General features: G+C 41.3%; 1 protein-coding gene across 4 annotated transcripts in view; it reads right to left on the bottom strand.

The window, feature by feature from the left end:
- Positions 1–1438: 1438 nt before the first annotated feature.
- LOC115361619 (TOX high mobility group box family member 2-like) overlaps positions 1439–15458 on the bottom strand; it is a 78825-nt gene continuing 64805 nt past the window's right edge. For 3 of the 4 annotated variants that reach the window (XM_030055110.1, XM_030055112.1, XM_030055113.1), the window contains 5 exons: positions 10022–10252; positions 6738–6818; positions 4578–4982; positions 4225–4364; positions 1439–3165 (listed from right to left, as the gene is read on the bottom strand). In XM_030055110.1, the coding sequence (XP_029910970.1) occupies positions 3123–3165; positions 4225–4364; positions 4578–4982; positions 6738–6818; positions 10022–10252 (900 nt within the window). In that variant the 3' untranslated portion in view covers positions 1439–3122. The remainder of the gene's footprint in view (positions 3166–4224; positions 4365–4577; positions 4983–6737; positions 6819–10021; positions 10253–15458) is intronic. The other variant, XM_030055111.1, reaches the window with a different exon arrangement.

The following is a 15458-nucleotide window of genomic DNA, read 5'->3' as shown; positions in this document are numbered from 1 at the left end:
GCATCCAGTGTTAAAAATGTAATTTTTCTTACATCAAATTGCAAAAAATCTTTCAAAATATCTTTCTTTCAAAATCTGATGAGCTAATCTGAGCTAATCTGACTCATTTCCAATCAAGTGCCATTTTCTTGATACCAGTGGGCTGATCTGCCTTATTCTGCCTTGTTTCAACATATTTAAACTTGTTTCCAGAAAAATGAAACAAGAGACACAGCACTGGGAACAAGTGGGATTTCCAGGACTAAATGATGTTAAGATGGATATGTGTGTTTCAGTACAATTCCCACATTATTCAGTCACAATTACTGTATATGTTTATGTATGTGGTCATGTTCAGATCTGACCAGCAGATGGGGATAGAGGAGTATCAGTTATCTCCTCTTGGTACAGCAGAGGAGGTCCCGTTACTCCATTCACTTCAGGACTGTCACACAAATTTAATTAACGTGTTTGCTTATAGGACTGAGTGTTATGACATCTACCCATTAACCTAAATACACCGAGGAATGTCTTGATGTCAGTTTTATCTTAGCAGGCGCTTTACGGATATTCTGCTCCAATTTGCCCACGACTCGGCATACCTTTTCTATATGCCAGTAACTCTTTCTCTTTTATGATATCTTTTTACTCATTCACTCTTTTCCTTTGATGTAACCCTTACACTTTAGTAAATGACTTAGTTACATTAAAAATTAACCAGTCCTCTCCCTCTGTGGGATTGAGGGGCTGGACACGCAATGTTGGAGGTTTTACAAGTCATCTGTAGGGGGCACTGTATCATCAAGACAGACAGAGAGAGAGAGAGAGAGAGAGAGAGAGAGAGAGAGAGAGAGAGAGAGATGATAGATTCCATTTCTATTCTACCTTTAATCCAACTGTGAAATTCATAAGAGGCAGTCTTTTTTTTCCCTCTCAGGTAGTCCTCTGCAAGACCATCTACTCCCGCATCAACTCTGAGTTTCATCATCGTACCTTTACCTGAAAAACACGGCCAGTGGACAGATAAATATATTTTCTTCATCTTGATCATACCTGACTAAAAAACAAAAAACAAAAACAAAAACATACACACACACACACACACACGCACACACACACACACACACACACACACAAAAAAAAAATGAATATGTGAAGCTCCACTGCCTGAAAGTACACTGGGGAGCCCTAAACCCCTCGCCACAATGCACTGTGGACCATCCACACGAATCAGTCATGTGACAGAAATCACTTTAACTTGTGCAGCATGAAAGATGATAGTCCTTAATAACCTCAGACATATGCAGGGGAAATGCACACAATTATGATCTATCTGTCAGGGCTACCGTGTAATCTTTATGAAAATGTCTTACGATTGTATTCTGACTCATTAACACAAACCACAGCGAGGGAGTCCAAATAAGTTGAGACGAGCACGGCCAATTTTCCACTTAAAACATTTTATTACAGACAAAAGAAAACAAAAGAAGCGTTTGTGACACAAAATGAATCTAATGCTGGTGCACGAGTAATGCACCAACAGCAATTGATGTAAAAATATTTATTATTCAAATAATTATGTTGCTTGATCAATAATAATAATAATAATAATAATAATAATAATAATAATGCACCCTGATGAAAAAAAAGCCAAAATGTTACTTCATATCATTCATAAATAGATGTGAAACCTGCAACCAAATTAAATAGAATGACCATATTGCAAAACATATGATATTCAACAAAACAAAATGGGATCTCTCATCACTTGCTTTACAAATAAAAGAAGTTCATTTGGCAGGTTTATACACAAAATGAAAATATCTATTCCCCATGACCGTTCCTCTGAAACTGAAAATCCTGCTACAGTGAAAAAACAAAACAAAAAAAAAATATCTTCAGAATTAAATGCCTTACGTTTTTTTTCTTCACAAAAAAATGATAAAGATGAATTCAACACAATTCTAAAACACCTAATAAAACTAGTCAAAAACTTTTAAAACCCACTGTTATGTTTTTTTTCTTTAGTAACATTTCACATTTAGCAACTTTTTTTTTTTTTTTTTTAATTCACCTGTACAAGTGGTGTCGGGATGAGGGTGGGGTTGGGTGTGGGTGTGGGACATTGGGGTGGGGCTGGTCCCTAAGACCGAGAGGAGGAGGAGGAGTTAAAGGAGAGGTTTCAACCTTTGACCTCTACAGTTCAGTCGCGTCCTGAGGCCATGTGAAGAGAGTGACACTCTCTATCAGAGCTCCTCCAGTACAGGAACTACTGGAGGAACCGGAGCATTTTACAGTCTTTGTATTTCTCTCTCTAATTTGGAGAGAAGCAAGACCAGTGAACACAGTTTCAACACAAGTTTTAGTGTGTGTATTCCCTCACTGAATCCGCCTGCACAAAAATCACATAACCAAACAAAAAATAATGTAAAAAAAAAAAAAAAAAAAAAAAAATCAAAGAAAAAAAAATGAAAGCAAGGGACTGCAGCTAAATACACACATAAGGGGAATCCATTTTGGTGATATTTACAATCACTCTGTGAGAAACAAAAAAGGAAATGAGGGTGTCCTTTACTAGGAGCGAGGATGATTTACATATGTCTTATGTGTTTGTGACTGTTTTGATTTAAGTTTTGCTTTGCGTTCGCTCAGTCAGGGTGATTCAGTCTTTGTTGAAGTATATCCACCCCAGATGAGGTGACTATATTCTAGCATTAGCTTCCTATCCAAGACCCCTACACATTGAGTATGCTTAGAGCATTTCATCTCCCCAACGAGGGCAGTCCATGGCAGAACAGAGTAATGGAGCGAAGAGGGGAGAAAACATCTTTAAAAAATTCAAAATAAAACGAGAAGACATTTTTTTTGGTCTTCATATCCAGTATGTTGGCATGAGCTTAAAGCTCACTGCCCCCGCAAAAATGGAAAAGTTCACTGATAAGGAAAAAAAGCAAGAGAAGTGCCTCAGGCTTCTGTCCGATCTAAGTGCTTGGCAAATAGGTGAAGTAACTGTAGCAGTCTTTGGGATTTTAGAAATCCTTCAGAAAAAAAAGGAAAAACAAAATGGTGGAGAAGCAGATACATCGATGACGTTGTTATGTTGGAAAGCTCCCTGGAGTCTGACATTTGGAGGTCTTTCAACTTCAAGTGAGGTAGAGAGGCTTGTCCCGAGCTCCCATGCCACTGCTGAGGAAAAGGAAAGATTTTATTAATGTATGTCTGGAAATCAGTGATATAAACTCATACATCAGCATATTTTCCTGTGAGATCTGTGGGAAGTAGTTTATGTTATCTCTGTTTATCCTTTATTTAACCAGAAAGCACCAGTGAGATTAAAAATCTCTTTCAAGGGAGACTGGGGAAAGAAAGCAGTGTCAAAACAAAGTTGCACACAAACACGATCCAACAATCAACACGAGGAAAAATACAATCGAAACCACATTAGAGGTGAGTACAAAATCCAAATTTGCAGATCATCAGGTACTTGAGATGTCAAATACAGACTCTGTTCGTGATTTATCTTTACTGACACATATGAACCACTTCACTAGCCTCGAAAAATCAAACCCACACCGATCTGACATGGAGCTAGCAGGTATAACCCCCCTCCAAAAAAAAACTCAATCTATTTCAAAGAACGTCAAACATTATTTGACCTGGGCATGATCCCATTTGACATACAGATGAATCAGCTCTAAAGAGAAGATCCGTACTGACTTCCAGCTTTGCTGCCTCTCGGAATAGTAACACCAAGTTTCAGGTGTGAGACAAAACAATATTCCTCTTGTTCCTGCCTGAATAGCTTGATTCAATAAGGCAATGTGTGCTGACTGAAACAAAGGGAAACTTAATTGGATGTCACAGTTTCTCCAAGCGCGGTAAGTGTTGTTCTACTGCTGCATTACTCATTTCAATTTCAAGGGGATGCTTGCTGGTGCTTTAGCAAGGAAATCACAGTTTATGATTAATATTGTCTGAGTCCCTGAGTGTGTAAGTGAAGTGGCTTAGAGCAACTCATTTGGAAAATGAGTATCTATGTCTGACAACTATTTTCCATTCTCCCCAATCAAATGCCCTGGATCGAATTCATAGAGGAAAAGAACATTTGATTTTCAGCCATTTGCGGCATGGATCTCAAGAGATTGGCAGCTGCCTCCATATGAAAATGTGATCCCGTGTGATCTTGCCTGGTTTAGGTAGATGTTAAAACATAATGTGATATGGAGAGTGATGGGATATGCTCACCCGCAGTGGTTGGGTCCACAGTCCCTGTTGCAGTACTCGCTATCCCAGTCAGGGTTCTGGCCGTGCACTGGGTTTGGGGCCCCCGGAGACTGAGAGCCCCCCACACTATTCTGGTAGTCAGCCTGAATATGGGAGAATCCCTGTGGGGCCGAGGGAGAAGATAGGCGCTCTTTACAACCTGCTAAAGCCTTAAAATGTGATTAATATGATTTTAATTGTAATGGAATAACAGGTCATAATAATTCTGTACAAAATTTAGAAGATGCTCCCCAATGTGGAGCTAGTGTATTACTTTGATCAGTTGCGGAAGCCTGATTTGCCATTTAATTTGTTTTTTAAAACCTCAGACTAACCTGTTGGCTGAGAGGAGGGGAATGCAGAGGCGCCTGGAGCCCCATTTGGTGTGAGATGATTGGCTGCGACTGCACTTGCTGCATGCGGATTGGCTGGTTGAGCAGGGGGCTCTGGTGCAGGGAGAGCTGGGCATGGGGGTGCAGAGGCGGGCTGATCTGGAAAGGAGCTGGGGGAGAGGCACTCATGCTGGGCGGCAGCATCTGGGATTGGCTTAGGGTCCGGGCCAGGGTGTGGCGGGGGGGTCCGGCGAAGCTCTGGAGGTCCGACAGGGGGAAGGAGCTCGGCGGGCCCATGTAGGGAGAGGAGGACTGGGGGGGCACGCTGTACAGGGGCTGCTTAGGGGGCAGCAGGTGGGAGGGCTGGCTGGTCTGCTGGGCACTTTTTGGTTCAGGGTCATTGTATGTCTGTAGATGAGAAATGTCATTTTAATAAGGTTAACAAGTTAGTGACATGATCATCTGAATCAGCCCTCAACCTCTGGGTGATCACAATAGCACATCAATAATCATTAATCTGCATCTGATAGCAACACATCTCCCCTTTTGTCCTATCACAGCAACACCAATTACACTAAAAAATTTAGCTTTGGCCATTCCTGAACCCATCATACCCGTTGACTCTGACCAAAATCTCATCATCTGTTTCATTATAGAGACTGATGATTGATTCTGTAACGAAACGAGGCAAATGTAGAGAGGCAGCTGTAGCTGGCCTCAAAGAGTTTGTTTACTTTAAAGCAAAGCAATGTGAAATCGTCAGAAATGTATGATAACAGAATAATTTTCATTTACTTGTTTTTACCAAGATGCGGCATCACAGACTGAGAAATCAATGTTTTGAAAAAGACATGTTTGGGTACTGCTGGAGTTGAATTTTGGAGTATCCATTTGCGTGCCCAGGTAAGCAAAACATAAGTAGTTCTAAGGTGAATAATTTGACAACATATTGGTCAGAATCTATCAGTATGATGGGAAAAACATGGGAAAATTAGGTTCACGTTGAAAAAAGCCTCAGTTACACTTTAAAGGAAACATCAGGTCGCCAAACTTCATCAGGTGGCACCAGAGTATTTCACCCAATTTTGACCCTCCTCATTCTGGGCGGTATCACTCTGAGCAGGTGCAGCAGCCGCAAATACCCTGCACCCCCACCCCACCTAATCCTCACCTCACCCCACCCTCTCTGGGCCCTATGATGAGCTGTCAGATTGCTCATCTCCAGCCATCAGTGTTGATTAGAAGGTAATGGAGCCCATTTGTATGAATAGAGCTGGGGCTGAGGTAATGATCAATAGACACCTTGACAGATGGATGGGAATGGGAGAGTGGGCCATGCACACACACACACACACACACGCTTACAGATACACACACACTTACAGATACACACACACATGCAGGACCTCAGGAAGGGAAATGAGGCTGTTTGCCTGCAGAACAAATGGAATGACAAAAGGAATCTTCCCCACGCTACATTGTGTGTTGTTAATACAAGACGGCACTAAACAATGCAATCCGCAGCCCTACCCCTTGCTTTTCTTTCTTCCCCCTTGCTACAGTGTTGGGAGATAGCAGTAGCCGCCATCATTCACCGGCCAAAAGGATGTCATAGATCAGACTTAATAGCATCAGCGAGGTGCCAGAAGTGGAAACAGCAACAAAGCTAATGATCTGTTGATTTGGATGTGCTTCCTGTTATAGGTGATGGGATTCGAGGGGGAAATCAATAACCCAATGCACGGCACAGGTGTGGATAAGCAGTCTGTTTGTCTAAGATAAATTTAGGGCTAGTATTTCCTAATGATATAGACAAAACAGACCCCAATCCAATGGCATGTATGGCACACAGGAGAGCAATATTACCCTCTCTCTCTCAGTGTTTGCTTCACAACATCCCTCATAGATGTTATGGGCATATGCTTAAGGGCTGGAATTGCCTGACCCCTCCCCCAACCTTATATCACCATACCGACCCCAATCCCCAACCCCCCATATCTGTGGCCTATGGAAATCAGGTATTGTTCCAAATATGGTCTGCCCTTGTTGCATCAGACACCCCCCCCCAAACATCCTCAGGAAGCCCCGCCCAGCCCATTAGCAGGGATTTTCTATCCAATCCATCATCAGTCTTAGCCAGGGCCTGCATGTCATAAGCGTTACCTTGGAAACCAGACTAGCTCGGTACGCGGCCAAGGCTTTCAGGTACTCTTTCTTGGCCGCCTCGGTTTTCCTCTTGTACCCCTGCGAAGGAAAATCAAAACAAGAGGCTTCGGGTGAGAGGAGAGGTTGACATACTCATAAATGTGCAGACACACATGTCTCTTTCTTTCTCTCTCTCAACACACACACACACACGCGCTTTTTTTCTCTCTCTCTCTTATACTATGTCAGACACCCTCAAACACACACAAACACACACATACACACACAATGACTCCAATGTTTCCCTTTCCATCAGAGCCAATGGTACAGAACACCTCCATTTCCTCATCACAGCACTAATACTCCCTCATCTCAATGTGTCTCCCTCTATTGTAGCAACACATCATTTCCATTCCAATCCACCTAGAGAAATGAACTGGAACTTTTCTCTCTCTCTCTCCTTTTAGCTCCACAATAACACTCCTATCAGCATGCTGACATTAGCGATACACTAGAATGGTTGTTGCCATTTGGTACATTAGGATGCGATCCTTGCCTGTGTATGAGTTTTGTTTGAAACTGCCTTCAACCTCATTGTTACAGTGATGTACGGACCCGTGTTGTCGTACTAGTGGCTGCTGCCGGTTGCATTTGAAAGAGTTATGAGAGTGAGTGCATGAGTGTGTGTGTGAGATCATAAAGAACATGTCTTTTTTAATTCATATCAATGTGTTTATGTGCATAAGTGTGTCCAAGTTTGTATGAACACATGAAATAAAGGCACACAAATAAGTATGAGTCACATGGTACACAGTAGTGTGTGTGTGTGTGAAAACAAATATCAGTAACTCCGAAGTAGCAGGGTGGAGGTTGATTAAATTTGGATATAGGGGTACAAGCAGAATCACTTATGTCTAGAATGCTAAAACCTAAAAGGGAAAGCAGAGTATTTGGAAAATATGTAGCTGTATACTTTTTAGGTTTAGGTTTATATTTTTACACATGTTGTGCACTGCTACAGCACTGTTGCCCCACATCCAGAGGAAAATCTTGCACTATTTATATGCAATATAATGTAGAGAGGGGGACTTTTTTAATCTACTAGAATGGCATTGTTCATGCACAGTGCCCTTTTACTAACAATATACCCTGCAATCATACCAGCAGCACCAATAAGACCAATCGAAGGTAACAAGTATGATTCTATTAGATTTCAATATACCGCATAAGGAAAACATCATGACCTCCCTTTATAACTCCATCATAATTTGCATTTCCAACCCATTACAGCTGAGCTGGAGATGACGTTAAATAGAAACAAAAACAATAGCCTGCTCTTCCTGGATAGCCAAGATGCCCTTGAGCTAAATCCAAGGACGAGGCGGTAGTGGGGGGGAATCACTAATTCTGTATTCTAGGCAGGATCAAAATAGCAGGCAAGCGATATAAATAAAGAGAGGGGAAATGAGAACTTCACACATTCCTGCTTGTCAGAGGGCCAATGAAGATACATGGTGCCGAGGCTTCAGCATGGAGGCTGATGCAGCGCAGGAGGAGTGGACTATATCCCACTTAGAATGGGCTTGGAACGTACCATAAGTTTTGTTTGGGGAAACGAAAAGATTTTTACTATTTCTGTGCATTATTAGGGAAGATCTTTTTTTGTTTTGTTTTGATGGACACTGCGCTGCAAAGCAAACGGTGTGTAAAAACACACAGGAGAGGTCTGGTGCTTTTTGCTATGCGTTGTGACAGTTGGAAACAAGCAGAAACACTAATGAGGGTGTGCGTTTGTATGTGTGCGTGTGGATGTGTGTGGATTTGCTTTTTGCGGGGGTGTACTAGCATGTGGATACATGTGCATTTACATATTGCATACACTTTCAGAGCTAAACTACCTACATGTCCTCATGCATGAGTCTTTTTCCCAGACTGACCAATCTTTGCCTGTAAAACGTCCAAGTTGGTTAGACTCAGACTATTTCATGGCTGCTGTTGCTCAGGATAGCCCCCTCCCTTCCCCTCCCCATCTTTCCTTGGCTGGAATTAAATTTAGAAAGAAAATCATTTTAATGAGAGCCAGGGGAGTGGGGATAAACGGATGGATTATCTTTAGAAAGAGAAGAACTAGCTCATTAAGGTGAGCTCTATCTCACAGCAATGTTCTGGTAATTACACAGCACATAATGCCTAGGAAAGGCTGCTTGCTGGCTGGAGCACACACTCCATCTACTGGTGGCAAACATGGGCTTAGGTGCACGTGTGTGTGTGTGTGTGTGTGCATGGGCATGTCTACATGTATGCTTGTTCACGTTTGTTCTGTTACTGTTAATTTGTGTGTCTGTTCGTTTGAATTACAGACAGATGAACATGTGTCATTAAAATACCCTCAGCTAGTTGTGGGAACATGCACCTTGGAGCTACACATGTTTAATGCAAGTAGAGGTTTATGTACTTTTCATATTTGTCCCTCTGCCAACATGACGATATGTGCAAGTCTTACAGTGTGTTCCTAAGTCCTGAATGGATACTGGCCTCATATGTATGATGAAGTCTGCATATGTCTTCTCCTGCAGGTTAGCTAGATTTAATGACTCTGGTTGGTGGTTAAAGGTATAGTTCACCCATTCCGAAATATTTGATATTATTTTACTTAACCCCTAATCTGTATAGGGCAGTAATGATGCTTTCTTCATCGCATTGCTCTTGCTGGCTAGATGTCCCGATGCAAACTGTTAGCCTCCTGCCATTGTTCTGATATCCCCTTGGGTTAGCTTTGTGTGCGTATCCGATTTTGTTCCAATAAACCGCAATACACATTGTGCCTTTTCTTGAGGAATAGCCGTTTTTAGGGGTTTATTTAACAGAACCTATTTCATCAACAGGGTACCTGAAATACACAAATGCAATGTGATTAAAAACTGTGATAACCACTGAGTTCATAGAACAAATCTGATTAACATATCTCATCAATTGCTTTTGTAATAGATTTTTTAAATTGTGAAGAGATTTTGTGGACACCCTGTAGTTAGCACTGGGACCACCCAGCCAGTATCCAGCACAGCAAGAACAATAAAAGGAGGATGGCATCATTAATATCCTAAATACCACAACTAGCCCTTCAGTATTTTTATAGAATATATATTGATAGTGACCGGTCAAATGTGTAATGTGTGGTTTTGTTCCCCCACAGTTCTCCATACTTTTTATCCATGATTCAAAAACTCAGACCTGCATTAGAACCACACTGCATAAACTTCTACATATTTTGTGTGCGAGTGTGTGTGTGTGTATGTGTGTACCTGCTTCTGTTCCTCCCCTAGGCTATCCCACATGGATGCCACAATCTTGGATACGTCTCCAAAAGTGGCGTTGGGGTTTTGGCCCTTGATGGCTGCCTGGGTGTCTCTGAAGAAAAGCGCATAGGCTGACACAGGTTTTTGGGGCTCATTGGGGTCCTTCTTCTTCTTCTTCTTCTGGGGTTTGGGCTTGGGCTTCATCATCTCCGTTGAGGGCCGCTTCTCCCCGCTTATCTGGAAAGAGGGAGAGAAACGGTGCGCAAAGGAGAGCAAGAGATAAAGAGAAGTAGTTAGTAAAACATCAACTGATGAAAACATTTATTGCTTAAGAACTGTAGAAGGGATCTAGTCAGTCATGTGCAGTATATTTTGATATATATGTTAGAGAGGGCATGATGCATGCTCAGAACTATGAGGATAAGAATAAGATACAGCAGATTTTGCAAGGTCAAACATGTATGAAAAACATCAGATGAAACCATGCACATCGGGCTCAACGTCGATAAAACTGCATACTAGAACATTCAAACAACGATGGAGAGCGAGACAGAGTTCTGCAAAGAGCAGCCGCGGCTCGCTCTGCGAAGAGAAAACAGATCAATTTACAGACATGGGTGAATGAAGACTAACAGGACGTCAGTCAGCCAGGTTGGCCTCATGGGTGGAGGTCCTGGAGGGGTTGGGTGGGCTGATCAGAGATAGGATGGGAAGAAGAGACCTGGCCTAATTATAATCTCATTGGCAGTGGTTCCACATGGCTTCACATTAGCGCTACTTTATAAGTTGTTAAATTGCTGGACTCAAGCCATTTTTGGTGCTTTCAATGGTTCAATTTTTATTTTGTGCCTTGCATCTAGATCACAAAGGGTTCAATTACACTTTCTGCGTAAACCATAAAAATAGGATTAAAAAAAAAAAAAAAGAGTTTCTGTTGGGATTTGCCCATTTGGTTTGCCAGCAACAACAACAACAAGCTGCAACGTCAGTGCATTTCAGGAGGAAAACTGCTGCTCCATCTATGTGATATACCAGATCCAATACACATGGATGCATTTTCAGTTTCCATATGAGGCTTTGATGGGGAGTCAAATCCAGGTCACCTGATCCTGATTGTGATTCTATATGGAAATTGCCTTCCTTGGTGAGGAAAGAACACATCATCCATTAGAGAGAGAGAGAGAGAGAGAGGGAGAGGGAGAGAGGGGGAGAGAGAGAGAGAGGAGATGTAGCTAATGGAGGATAGCGAGGGAGGAGTGACGGGTTGATGTTGCCATTAGTTTCATTGGAACATCAGTTAACCTGATTTCGTGGTTGGCATAAAGCCATAAAAAAACAACCCAATTTCTATCCATAAGACTGTACTAATAGCAGATATAATGACATACTGAATATATAATGATATACATAGGTATTGTGTTGAATGAATGATGTTTATATTCACAATTTATGATTGAGGGTTATGGAGAGTCACTCAAATGCTATGTTATGGGTTTTGTGTGAATCGAGAGCTGCTGACAACAGGCTTCATTCAAACTGGTCCTTTTTGGCAAATTTAGTCCATCCCCGAGGCCAAGTTCATATTTCATCAGGTTACATTTTAGAAATTTAAAACAGCTTTGAATGCTCCTTTTAAAATCCACTGATCCAGTGTTTTGGTGTTAAAACGCAGCAGGGGAGGGAGCAAAACCATGAAAAAGAATTGTCCCTGCGTGAGTATCAAACAGCAACTTGAGGACATTTAAAGACGCTCACATCCATCTAATGCATACTTATCATGGGATTAAGCAACAGCCATGTCTTTCCCTTTAACTGCCAATTTGAAAAACAGGAAATGATTGCCTTTGAAAATTGCATTGTTTCAGCAAAGCGTTTGCAGCCAAACAACATAATGTATTCCACACAGCATGAAATTAACTAATCAAAATTCAAGGTCCAGGAGCACATTTGGCAGCTAAAGAAAAACTTCAAAATAGCTTTTGTGGTGTGTGGAAATGAATGGATGTTCCCATTCAGGGTAATATGAAACTAGTGCTTGTCTATTTCACAGCTTACAGGTAATATTCATTTTTTTTGTCTGAGTGTGTGTGGTTTCATTAAAAAATAATCATCCCTCACTTTTAGGCAATGAGGCAAAAACAGGCATTTGAAATGACATCTGTTCCACCCGAGCCTTTGAAGTGAGAGCAGAATAAACTGAAGATAAAGCTAATGGAATGACAAACAGCAAAAAAAGGAGGAAAAAAGCTATATAATCTCCAGGAAATATCACATAAATTCATACAGTGGAAAGAGTGGTGACACACAGCGACACAAAGCCAACACGCAGCCAACCAAGAAAAAAAGGGGCATATTGCCTCTCTTTTTCTGTGCTTTAGCATACTGCGCTGGCGAGATTCATCTTCGTGAAGTTACAGGGTAGCAAGAAGCTTGACAGAGGAAGAATATCAATATAAACACTGATGAAACTGAAACTATAGACTGAAAAAAAAAATATGGATGAAAAATAAACAGATATCATTCAATGAGTCTACAATGCATATCTTAAAATAAACCGAATCTCCCCTCACTGCATTGTGGGGTTAACAGTGTTAACACAGGAGTAAACAGAGCAGGAATATAGTGAATCATCAAGCGGTGATCTTTGGTGCATTTCAGGTGTTATTTTGTGATGAAGTGTTGTAATTTACCTTTTTGGTGTCGCCGCTTCCCCTCTACCAGCTTTGTCTACTTCTAATTCAGTTAGTGGTTTCCTACAATTCCCATAATGAGGAACATTAGCTTGATATTGGATTGCTGGTTAATGGGGATTCTGTGCGATATTTTCTCAGATATTGAAAAAAAAAAAAAATAGATTGTTATTGTTTTTCCTCATTCATTTATCAGCCTTTCCTAAACACTGTGGTTTACTTTGTTTCAAGTATTGCAGATGGAAAAACAAATATCAACCACTTTAAAGCCAACTCTACTGTCTTGACATGTAGATGCCCATGGCCCGTGTGCAAAATGTAAAAAATGTCTTGGGGCTGTATTGCACTATGAATTATCGAGGTTACTACCAGCGGGAGAAGCTGGTATCTCTTCCTCTTCTTCTGCGATGGATTCCTCCCTCTATGATTGCTGTACACTGGTGCAAAAAGTGCAAAAAATGTTCTTTGATTAGGGGGAGTTGGCGCTGTAACCTGACCTTTCTGCTGATGCTTTAGATACACAAACACACACACAAAACTTTTCTGCTATTAATCTTCGTCTTGGCTGTGCTGGAGGTGTCTTCAAGTGACATCCATTTATTCTACATTTGGCCAGTTTCTATGGGAATTTAAAAACTACACCACCAAACAAACAACTGGATTCAGGGAGGCGAGGCACTTTGCCAATGCTGTTTTGTAATAGTTTTTAAAGTCACAATGAAACTGCATTTTGAGCTTTCCTAATTTGATGTATGCATTTCCTGTTGAAATAGGCTGTTGGGAGTGGGGCTTAACAAGGGCAGGCATCATTCAAAAGTGTAAACCAATGGGAGATCAGTTAAAGAGGAGGAGAGGCGGTTTCATTGGATGGGAAATGTGATGCTTTTATTGGTTGAAATTTTTGTTCACGCCTACTGGTTCAGCATGATGTCAGCACTGAGGATACATTGTGTTCCAGGATGTAAAGGTAATACAAATTTTGACAAAAGCAGAACAAAACAAAACTCAACATTTAGTCAATTCTATTGCATTTATTCTTAAATGCATGAATATTGTGGCCAAGGAAATTAGCCTCAAGTTGAATAAGTAATTTAGCATTTGGTTGTGACTAAGAGTTTGATTGTGGGTTTTTCCCACAATATAAACAGAGAAAAACAGCACATGGCTGTTGCTAGGTAAGACAGGTAAGCATATCCTGTAAAAACCAGCACAGCCTAAACACATTTTGTACACAGCTTTCCAGTTTGCCAGCAAAATATTGAACTATAGTGTCAGCCTCAGCTCATCCCATCAGTGTGGCTGTTGTCAGAGAGAGAGAGAGAGAGAGAGAGAAAGAGAAAGAGGGAGAGATGGAGGGGGTGTGGAGAGAGATAGGGAGGAGGGGGTAGCTGTAATTCTGAATGGACAGCACTGCACTGGCAAGACAAGATTAGAATTGACAGCCTGATAACTGTGCCACTATCAAAACAGCAGAGAGAGAGAAACAGAGAGAGAGAGAGAGAGAGAGAGAGAGAGAGAGAGAGAGAGAGAGAGAGAGAGAGGAAGAGAGAACATGGAAGGGAAAGAGAGAGAGAGAGAGAAAAAAGGAGAGAGAGAGTTGGAGGGAGATAGAAAGGATGGGAGAGAGTTGATGTAGAGAGAAGAGATAAAAGGAGGAAGGGAGGTGGAGGAGTGATATAAAGGGAAGGATAGCAAAAAATGGACAGGCACAGAGGAGGCAGAGACCTATGGAGATTAAGAGGCCTGGAAATTAGACAATAAACCAGAGTACAGCAAGGGAGAGTATGCATCATCATCAGCATCATCACATATGCATCATCATCATCATCATCATAACACTAAAGTGGCGAGTGCAGAATGGTGTATCGATTTCAAAAGGCCCTATAAAAATCAGGAACAACCGAGGTGGTGCGCACATCCATCCACTTCCATGTTGGAGTGACGGTCATTACATCAAAGTATCCTGCGCGTACTGTATTCAGCATTGTAAATCAAGTGCAAATGTGAATGTCCAGCCTCAAGGTTTCTAAAAGATGTTGCACAGACTTCCAGCCAAACAACTGTGGAAAAAAAGCTATTTACATGCTATTTTTGCAGAGAAAAATAGGCTGAATGTGGCTAGGTACGAGCCCTACTCAGCAGCTGATCTCACTACAGAAAAAAAAACCCAATCAAATAAGAGTTCAAGAACATCAATCAAAGTGGAATAATCTTTCGTCAAGCACTGACTGAAAAAGAACAGAAAGAGTTATAGAGAGAGATGGAGAGAGAGAGAGAGAGAGAGAGAGAGAGAGAGAGAGAGAGAGAGAGAGAGAGAGAGGAAAGCAGCAGGCCAGATTTAACTATGAAAATAAAATACCCGAGTTGGAAGTTTTCTATGATGAGCTTGCATTAGACATACACACAGCTTATCCCTCCCAAAGAAGCCCAGATGTTGTCTTGAGAATCCAAACCTCAGACAACATGAACTTTTTGTGGTATGCGGCAGGCATAAAGAAAGCTTAAGACACACATGTTAGGAATCAAAATTGCAATAGTCATTCAGCTTTGGTTAAACTTGATGAACAAAGCCGCAGTGTGTTTGTGTGTCACAGCTCAAGTTTGTTTTGCACATTAGCAGATGGGTGAGCATCCAAAGTGGGTTACAAATTCATCTTTGAGGAATTTCCAAATTACACCCAATAGTAAAAACATAATTTCAGGCCAAAATCACTTAAAAAACTAACACCGACTGACAAAATGATTGAGTCCAA

The sequence above is a fragment of the Myripristis murdjan genome, chromosome 7 (assembly GCF_902150065.1).
Source record: "Myripristis murdjan chromosome 7, fMyrMur1.1, whole genome shotgun sequence".
Taxonomy (NCBI): domain Eukaryota; kingdom Metazoa; phylum Chordata; class Actinopteri; order Holocentriformes; family Holocentridae; genus Myripristis; species Myripristis murdjan.
The sequence above is the reverse complement of the archived record's forward strand: the minus strand, read 5'-3'. Positions and strand labels throughout refer to the sequence as shown.